Source organism: Poecilia formosa, unplaced genomic scaffold (genome assembly GCF_000485575.1).
Source record: "Poecilia formosa unplaced genomic scaffold, Poecilia_formosa-5.1.2 Scaffold2391, whole genome shotgun sequence".
NCBI lineage: Eukaryota > Metazoa > Chordata > Actinopteri > Cyprinodontiformes > Poeciliidae > Poecilia > Poecilia formosa.
In genome coordinates this window covers 1-9,589 of record NW_006802330.1, presented here as the reverse complement: position 1 = coordinate 9,589, position 9,589 = coordinate 1, and the positions used below count along the sequence as shown (strand labels likewise).

The 9,589-nt window shown below is 35.9% G+C and overlaps 1 protein-coding gene and 2 long non-coding RNA genes across 3 annotated transcripts; 1 reads left to right on the top strand and 2 right to left on the bottom strand.

Annotated features, from left to right (window-relative positions):
* Positions 1-98: 98 nt before the first annotated feature.
* On the bottom strand, positions 99-828 carry LOC107835413 (uncharacterized). The gene is made up of 2 exons (XR_001661231.1): positions 608-828; positions 99-354 (listed from the first exon to the last, which is right to left on the bottom strand). It is a non-coding gene; the product is annotated as an uncharacterized LOC107835413 (long non-coding RNA).
* Positions 829-880: 52 nt separating this feature from the next.
* Positions 881-2,238, top strand: LOC103133222 (uncharacterized). Its single transcript, XR_475701.2, has 3 exons — positions 881-1,156; positions 1,490-1,600; positions 1,794-2,238. It is a non-coding gene; the product is annotated as an uncharacterized LOC103133222 (long non-coding RNA).
* Positions 2,239-4,580: 2,342 nt separating this feature from the next.
* On the bottom strand, positions 4,581-8,643 carry LOC103133221 (class I histocompatibility antigen, Gogo-C*0203 alpha chain-like). Its single transcript, XM_007544993.2, has 6 exons — positions 8,336-8,643; positions 7,831-8,133; positions 7,257-7,352; positions 6,526-6,543; positions 6,307-6,384; positions 4,581-5,304 (listed from the first exon to the last, which is right to left on the bottom strand). The coding sequence occupies exons 1-5, from the start codon at positions 8,592-8,594 to the stop codon at positions 6,335-6,337; spliced, it is 726 nt and encodes a 241-aa protein (XP_007545055.2). The 5' UTR covers positions 8,595-8,643; the 3' UTR covers positions 4,581-5,304; positions 6,307-6,334.
* Positions 8,644-9,589: the final 946 nt, after the last annotated feature.

Below are 9,589 nucleotides of genomic sequence, written 5' to 3'. Positions count from 1 at the left end.
ACTTCGGTCCTTGTGCTTAGCACTTTCTACTTTAATGTCGTCAATGTCTTTCTGTGTAAATTGCAGGCTGGTTTTAATGTCCTGTAGTTCTCGTGTCATTGCGTCCATTCTGGTGTTAGTAGTGTCCACAATGATTTTAACAAAACCCTTAAAATTGTCCTGTTGTTGTTGGAGTAACTCCATATACATTTGCTTTTGCTGGCTCAGCAACTCTTTGACTTGCGTGAGTGATACATAGTCCTCATCTTGTCTCCCGTCGGTCTTGGATCCTTTTGGAGGCATTATTTCGCTTCTTTTTGCCTGTCGCTTCCTTAAGGCTCCTGCTCAGCAGTTGGAGGCCACTGCGCTGTCTCTCTCTGCTTGCTGTCAATTCAACGTGTCGTTATCCACAGGTTTTTTTCTCTGTTAGGCCGGTTAGCTGCCGGACGTTGGCCTCGTCCCGGTTAGCAGCCGCGATGTTAGCAAGCTAGCCGCAGCAAGCTAGCCGTACTGTCGCTCTGTGAACACAGACACCCTGGGCCAGACGCGTTGTCCAAGCACAGCCGATCTCTCGCTGTTCCGCTGACTGTGGTGGATAGCGGTACTTACGGACAAGGCAGAGTTTTACCTCTGCCTGCTGTCAATCCAACGCGTCGTTTTCCACTGGTTGTTTTCTCGGTTAGCTGGGTTAGCTGCCGGGCGTTGGCCTCTTCCCGGTTAGCAGCCGCGATGTTAGCAAGCTAGCCGCAGCAAGCTAGCCGTATATCCCGTATATGATATGCAAAAATAAAAGTTTCAAACAAAAATTAGTTATTTCAATTTAAAAGACTTTTAAAGCAAATTAAATAATTTATAATAATAATTCTTACAATTTGATTAATTTTTTTTTTTTTTTGAAACAAATTTTTTTTGAAAATCCAAAAGTTTTGATCATAACTCTCTCTAAATCTAACGCCATAGTTTCCGCTGATTGCCAGTAATGGGCGTGCAAACTGTGAGTGTTCTTATTTCAAAAAGTTACATAGTCAATAATTTTAGTTGTTGAGCTGTGTGTATGTGTGTACTAGCCTGAAACGAACAATACTGAACAACATAATGTGAGTGTCATGATGCCGACCTGGCCTGTGTTTGCATTTCTTCGTAGGTGTGGTTGTGAAATCATCTCGAAACAGTAAAGGTAGGATATATTTTGAAATGGTTCCAGTTAATTTTGTTTTATTTTATGTGTTTCTACAGTCATTCTTTTGCTATTTCTTTAATTTTTTTAACTGTGGAGTCCACAGAAAAAATAGTTTGATCACTGGAACTCTATTAATACTTTGTTAAGCCCCCCCCCCCCAAAAAAAAAAAAAAAAACCCATCAATAATTATATTGGCAATTCTAAAAGCCCACAATTTTGATGCTTTAATAACTAACTTGCTCATTTTTGAACATTTCCATTTTTACTATAATTAATGTCATATAGTGTATAATTAGTATATTTAATTATCATTATGTATTATTTCACAGAGTAAGTCGACTCAGTTCAGGGTTTGTTGAACATCCTTTCTGGAATAGGACCTGTTTATGAAGTTTATTTGTTATTCTGCAAACTGACATAACAATCACATACATTAAAAGGTAAGTGTAAATTTCACTAAACAAAAAGTATGCTAACTAACATAAGATATAAGCATTAAAGACAATTGGTTAAACATGTAGTTCAGTTGCAGTCTAAGTCCAAAGTGCTAAGTGACAGTAATGTCTTGACATCATTAGCATGATTTGTGTCCTTGAGGAACTGAACTCATTCTTTGTGTTTTGGAATCAGCAGATGGTCCAGACCTCACGGACACTCTGATGGCTCTTCTGACAGACGTCAAAGATGATAATATTGATTCAGCCCTGAGAGCATCTGTATTGTCATTGAGGATGAAATACTTTTCAGTGGTCCCACGAATCTGGCTGACTCATTTCTCCTGCTCTTTGGGTACATCTGTGTGCTAGACCTACAGTACCCAAATAATCTAGAGCTAACATTCACATTTATCCAAAAAGTTCTGATGTGTCTTGAGGACAATAAACCATTGAAAGGGAATAACGATTTGGTCAATGAGTGAATCATTCAGAATGGACTATTATACTATTGAGGAAGCCTTTTAGTTTTTTTGCAGTAAGTGCCAAAATGTTTCTAAACACTTTTCAATGTCTACACATTCTAATTGTTGTTTAGGATAGCTTAAACGTATAATTTTGAATCTTATCATGAATCCTTTGAGTTTTTATCATAAGGTGCTGAAGTCATCACCTTTTCTGTTTGTTTTAATTTATAACAAGTACTTTGTTTTGACCGTGTTACTTTGATTTGCTCCTCTTAAAAAGCACATTGTATTGAATAACATAAAATGGATAAAAAAAAGTTGTTCAATTGTCACTGCGGTGTCACTTCACTATTTCAGTATAGGGTTAATTTTGAGTGCATGTCCCCCAGATTATGAGTTAAGGAATGTTGAAAAATGTCAGTGTATCTCCAACATTATATAAGCTGAAGAAACTCAAAAATTTTGAGTTTATTTCCAGCATTATATGAGCTGAATATATAGAAAATTTCAAGTGAAATTTTTCCTAATCATAAATTGAGAAATATCAATATTTATAAGACAATGTTGAGATAATTTAAGGCAACTACACCTGTAATTTTTATTTTATGTAAATTTAAAACATCACTAAAATATTTTTGTGTAATCTGTTACAAAATAATTTTTGAGTTCTGCGGACTTGTTAGGGTTTACAGTGTTAATGCATTTCATGCGCTTTGGCACACAGACTGATATGTTACATATTTATGAGACAAAAACTGGGTAAAACTACCATTTACATTCGAGTGAGGTTTTTACATCTTTTTATTTTCTCTATTTTGTCTGCATGTTATGTTGTCTGAGGATAAATGTGGTTCAGTTTCATTGCTTACATTCAAACAATAAAAAACATTTAAAAAAAAACATTGGGTTTGATGCTTCCTGGTCCAAATAACTCTGAATATAGTTAGATTTCAGTATATTTAGGTGTGTTAATGCTTTGTAGTTTGATATTGTTCAGAGTGGCTGCCGCACATTTTCACGCCAACAAAAAAGTGTGCGTATATTTACACAAACTTTGACGCAAAGTTAATTTTTATACATGCTGGCTTGGCGTAAAATATGACATTTTTTGTGTGTACTCTTTATGCATGAGGCCCCGGCTCTCTTTCAAATACTCTCTTTGCTTTTTCAAACCTTTCTCTAGCGCTCAAAACTTCTCTGCTCGGATCAAATCTCCACTTGCAATCCTCTCTGCTCGCTTGCAATTCATTTTCTGCTCGTGCTTGGAACAGAAAATGCAGGTTTTATACTGGGTGTGTTTGTTCTAGTAGGTGTGCACATGTGGATATGTATCTCAAGATAGATATCTGTCTATTCTATATCAATATAGGAACAATCATGATAGATGCATATTAATAGAAAACCCACCAAACTGATAAAAACCAACAGCCATTCTTTTGAAAGAATGCTGTGACTCTACAGCGTAGAGATTACAGTGCTGCCGCTTCTAGTGTCCTCCTTGACACAAAGATGTAAAAGAATATGTACTCGCCTGACCCATCTGTGCTAGAAACAAACCATCTCATCAGCCACCAGCCGGCTTTCTCCAACTTTTACCCATATCCAAAAGTCCCTGGTTGCACATTTCCATAGATTTTGTTACCGAACTTCCCGTTTCCAGAGGTATGTCCACCATCTTTACTACTATTGATTGTTTTTATAAGTCTTGCCACCTCATTCCTTTCAGAAAACTTCCCAGACTTCTCAACTACTTATTAAACATGTTTTTCAACTTCAGGAGATCCTGTCGGACAGCAGCCCCCCATTCACGTCACAAGTTTGGAAGCTTTTCTGCTCTCCACTCTGGATGTATGGCAAAATAGCTTCTGGTCGGTGTTTTCTTTGTAGGGTTACAAATGTGGACATGAAAAGTCCACATGCAAAAGGTTTACTCTACCTTTAATATGGGACATGAATCTCACAGGTCTGTGTGCTTCAATATGTGAGCTTCTGACCAACAGAGCAGAGTAGCAGCAGCGATAAGGAAACACCTGGTGGAACTGAATATTTGCTGAATTTATCATGCAGACTACTTCTCAGTCCAAAGCTCCTAAGAATGGTTGTAAACAGCATAATGAGAAGCGCTGCCGTGAAGACCTGATGAAGGCGTAGTGTCTGAAAGAGTGGGAGCTTCTTAAAGAGACAGAGGCCCAATTTCAAGGTGTTATATTGCGAAGTCAAATTTCTTTCAAGTTGTGTGATACACATACAGCATTTTATAACTGAACATAACATATTTACTTAATTGTGCAATACAATGTATGCCTGAGAGAAACAATACCCACCACTAACGTGAGCAAAAAATGTACAGGAAAAGGTCAAATAAAAAGATATTATACTACGCTGACTGTGAAAGTTACTGTTTAAGAATATCATAAAGGTACTTTAGGTCAGGTCCTCTGGGTCATTTATACAGTTGAAAATCCTGTCTCTGATGTACACACTGAAACTCAATCACAACTTAATATAAAAGGCAAAGATGTTGGATTAGGTGAAAATTTATTTAAAATCAAACCAAATTTACAAGGACAGATTCAACATAACACCAATTTACCAAACTCAACATAAGAAATTCAGCTTCAGATCACGTCTATAAACCAGAAAAAAAAATCTTTGCAGAATATTTTACTGTCTACATTAGAGAGAAACAACTGAAGAAAACCCTTTTAAAGTTGTTTTAATTAAAATAAAAATAAAACTTAACAGATCAAATAAGCAATAGAAACTAAGCTGACAGTGATTAAAGAAACAATATATAATTTACCCAAAACCAAAATATTTATGAGAATCAGGTGAATATTGCCACATATACAAATCAAATGTATCACTGAGGCAAAACTTAACCCTGTAACTATATTACAGCCAGAATGATTCATGTGTTGATAGTTTTTAGATAAGAAAAGGTTTGACACACATAAACACAATATCTTATATTACCTTAGCCAACATGTCCAGAGATAAAATGTTTTCAGATATAAACTCCAATTGTCAGAATAACTGTTGACTGAAAAGTTAAGCTTTGTTGAAATTATTTAAAAATGATTATCAATGTTTTTCCAGATAATAAAAATAGTTTAATAACTCCCATTTGATTTAACAGCATTTGAGTGAGTTCATGTATAGATGTCCAATATTACATGAAATACAATTTAGCCAGAAAAAGAGAAAGTTGAGCCATTTATTGGTCAGTGCAAACTGATGAACCTACAGAAACAAAAAGACAAAAGATTCAGTCAAGAAGAAAGTACTGGAATTTTGTACATTTAATAAAACAAGGTAAACAAAATTATATCCTTTGAAATCAACAGAAACCAAAAGTTGTGATGAAGTCAAAACTTCTCTGTTTAAGAGTAAATTGCTAATAATACAAAAAATGTATTCAAAGGCAAAATAATAATGATAATAGTGGCTAAAAACATAATAAAAATAGCATTACAAACTTTCCCTCCAGCAATAGACTCAACTTCAAACCTAATTAATGGTAAACAACATTATTCCATTTAAGACAAATGAGTTCTTATAAAATGCTCTGTACCGCCTTCCAGAGGTGAGCTTAACAAATTCATAAACATGTGTTGACTTCAGTCCCTATAATTTGTTGGGTCTTTGGTTTTGTCTGCCTTTATGTAAATCTCTTGGCTTCCTTTGCTCTGTGCTGCTGATCTTATACTGATGATTCTGGACCATCTGAAAATTTCTCTTAAATTTAAATTGTTTATTTTCATTTCCTTTTATTCTGCTTTTTGTGCTGTAAGGAGATTGCTTTGAGTTTCTGTTTTAAGTTAATAAAAATCCAACCACAGCTTTTGAAGCTCTGTTAAAGCTTCTTTGATCAGTTTTAGGATCCTCTCTATATTCCCTATGATCCATAAAAACATTTTACTGAAAACAATGTGTCTGTTTATGTAAGCTTTACAAAGTCAGAAAGTCCAGTTAGAAAATAGTTTGGTCATATCCATTATCCTTTCCAAAGAGTAAAACTGAATATCTTCCAAAAGTGGAGATTTAAGAAAATTTGGAGAGTATTTTAATAATAATAATTAAAAAAATGTTGCATAATAATAAATGTCCAATTACAAACTGTCAAACCACATTTTCTTCTTTTTTCAAACATTCCTCTGACCTTTACAGGTAAAACAAAGTTTGTTTTTACATACAGGTCTTATGTTTAATAAAAGAAGCTTCATTCAACATTCAGCAACTCACTTGTTTGCGTTTGTCTGTTTCTGCTTTTTCATGTTTGTGGCAGAAACTGGGTTTCCTCTGGAGGCGGACCGTTCACAGCTGCAACATCAGAAAGCGTGTGAATACATGTTCTGCTATAAACCAATGTAAAATGTACAGAAAACATCCATAAAATTGATTTTTTTTTAAATTACAAAGCTAAGGATATAAACAGACTAAATAGTGAGAGGCTTTACTTACGAGAAGGTGGACGTTTGGCTGAAACAAATAGAAAAAACAACTTTAAATTTTGCCTCAAAAAGTCCTTTCAATTCTGCCATTCTCTACAGAGACAACAACCCAGTGAGCATTTTAGATGAACATGATCCAAATAATTCATAGATCTCTAGACTAGATTTTGTAGATATTTGGTTCTAATATGATACATTTTTGACATCCATAACTGGTTTTAGCTGACATCATCAGATTTTATTAAAATTAAAGACAAAAAAAATTAACCTGTGAAACTCACTATTCCTCAGCTACTGTCTCCTACCAGTAATACTAGAGAATGTCATTAATTTGATTAGTAATCTATTAATTCAGCAGATTTAGCAGGTCTGATTTTATTCTTGTGTGAATTGAGAACAATTTATTACAATTAGAAATGATCCTTTTTATGAAAACTTAACCTAATTACAATAATTTAACATCAGAAAAAGGATCAAATTCTTTCATACTAACTCAGATGCAGGTATGAATTTCCACATTTGTGTTGCATGGCCCTAAATCTAAATTTAGATTACTTTTAGACTAGAAAGTGTTGTTTGGTTTAAACCCAGAACAAATACGTAGGTCTAAATGATGGCTAACATCAGTGACACTGTCTAAAGTTAATATAAAGCTTCAATGTTTAAGCAGGTCTGTTTCTCACTTGTTAAAGCTCAACAATCAAAATACAGAAAAACAAAGAAAGAAATTGACCAACTCACCGTTCATCTTCTTGTAAACAATGAATCCAATCACAGCAATGAGACCAAGAACAGCCACAGCAGCAACAACAAGGATGATCACAATGCTGATATTTGCTGTTGAGAAAACAAACCAGGTTACAATCATGTAGATGTTTCTTTATGCCATTTCATCTAAACACCATGAAAAGGTTTTGTTTAGTTCATCTTGTTTGTTCTGGTTTCTGGGCTCCAATGTATTTTCTTTCAGCAACTATAATTGTAAGTTGTTACTTCATTAATAATTAACAGCTATTTTTAAATGTCATAAAGTTGTTTTTAACCTTAATATAACCTGAAACATGAATATTAATGGTCTTGAAAGGTTGGTTGAATTTGGTATTGTTTAAAATACACATAAACATTGTATTAGCAGCAAATCACTTGTTTTAACATTTATCCTGCAGAACATTTATTCAAAACAATCCTAAAAAGAACTGCTTCTGATTCTGAGCCCTAACACAGAAAGTAAATTTAACATCACAAACAAGTCAGATAGAATTTTCTAATTAGCAGGTATTTATCTATAAATAGATACATTTATATAAATACGTACATTCATTGGTCAAGATTCTTGTTTTCTCCAGTCTATTGGTCACGTCCTCCTTGTCACCAGAGAGCTGAAACACACATTCATACTTGTTCCGGTCTTCAGTTGGAACAGATGACAGATCGATGTGAACGCTCATCTGGAAGGTCCCATCATTGTTGGGGACGATCTCTCCTTTCTCCACACCATCATGAATCTCCTCTCCGTCTTTCCTCCAGAACATTTCAGCTCTGTTGGGGTAGAAACCTGTAGCGAAGCAGCTGATTGGAGAGGAGGACGACTTCTGGAGGACAGACACTGAGGGACGCTCTGGAGACAGAAACACAACGTTCAGATATAAACAGTTTATAATAATTCATGAATAATTAAAATAATATTAATGTGCCAGAGCTGGAGACAAGACTCAGAAACACAGACTTCAGTCATTGAGTCAAAATGTAATGACAAAATCTAGTAAAACAAGATACTCAAATAATCAGTTTACATAAAAAGTCAGGATATGTGACGGTACCTGTTCTCATCAAAGAGCTTCTCCCATAGCCAACATACTTCTTCAGCCACTCAGGACAAATCTGGTTGAGGTAGTTCTTGTCAGATTCCAGCAGAGCTCTGTTATTGTTCCATTTGTTTGTAGTAAGTACAGCCTGTGGTTGTGGAGCAATCCATGTGTTTGTCTCCGTGTTCAATGTTAGAAAGTCTTCTCCATCATAGCCAAACTGTCGATAACCAGTAACCTTTTGAGTCTCATCATCCCACTCACAGCCGTACATCACCTGGACAACATGAACACCTGAAAGACAGAGATAGAAGGAAGAACTGAATAGATTAGGTTTATTCCTCATTTAATAACAGTTTGAATAACACAAAACGACAGTCATCCATATACTACAGACATCTTAATAGAAAAAAAGAAACTCCTGAGAAAAATGTAGAAAAGATATTATAACAGAACCTTCACAGATTTACTGTCAGCAGTTTATCTACACTGACCAAGGTAGTGTAGCTGCATGTAGTGGAGATGAACACAGGCACTGTGAACTTTTCAGTAAGTTAATCTAATTTATTACATAATGAGCATCTTCAGACAGACATGCTGACATGCCTGATGACAACCTCATACAATGTTCTGGTATAAGACGTTACAGACCCTGTGAGGTTTCTGGTACGGGTTTTTCACTGAGGAAACCCAGATCATAAAATGAAAAATAAACACTAACTCCATCAGTAACAGTGTATGGGGGGAAGAATCTGCAGACGGTCCAGTTCACCTGCCCACAGAACTCCTCACTCCAACCAGAACCACTGACCCAGCAGCTCCTTCTCTAGAAAGCAGCTCAATCAGAACCAGCTGATGAACATGAAGGTTTTCCTGCTGATCAGAGGAAACCTGATCAAATAAAACATGTCTGATCAGTCTGACAGTCTGAGCTGCTTCAAGCTGTCATCAGTCTGAATAATCCGACCCGGTCCAGCTGATCTGGGTCAGTATTTCTCTGTTTGTGCTGCCAGATGCCTGAATGAGCAGAAACCTGATTCCTGCTAACCAGACAAACTGTTTCTGCTCTGAGCTGCTGAGACGTTTGTTAAACGGGTCTGAAGGAGACGAAGGTCGTCGTTCCTGGAAACGCAGCTTCATCCAGCAGCTGCTGAGGGAAGAAAGAGTCAGAGAGGAGCTGGAACCCTCAGCCCGTCTGACCCGGTTCACTGATTCTACCAGAGTTTCTGACCCGTTTCACTGATTCTACCAGAGTTTCTGACCCGTTTC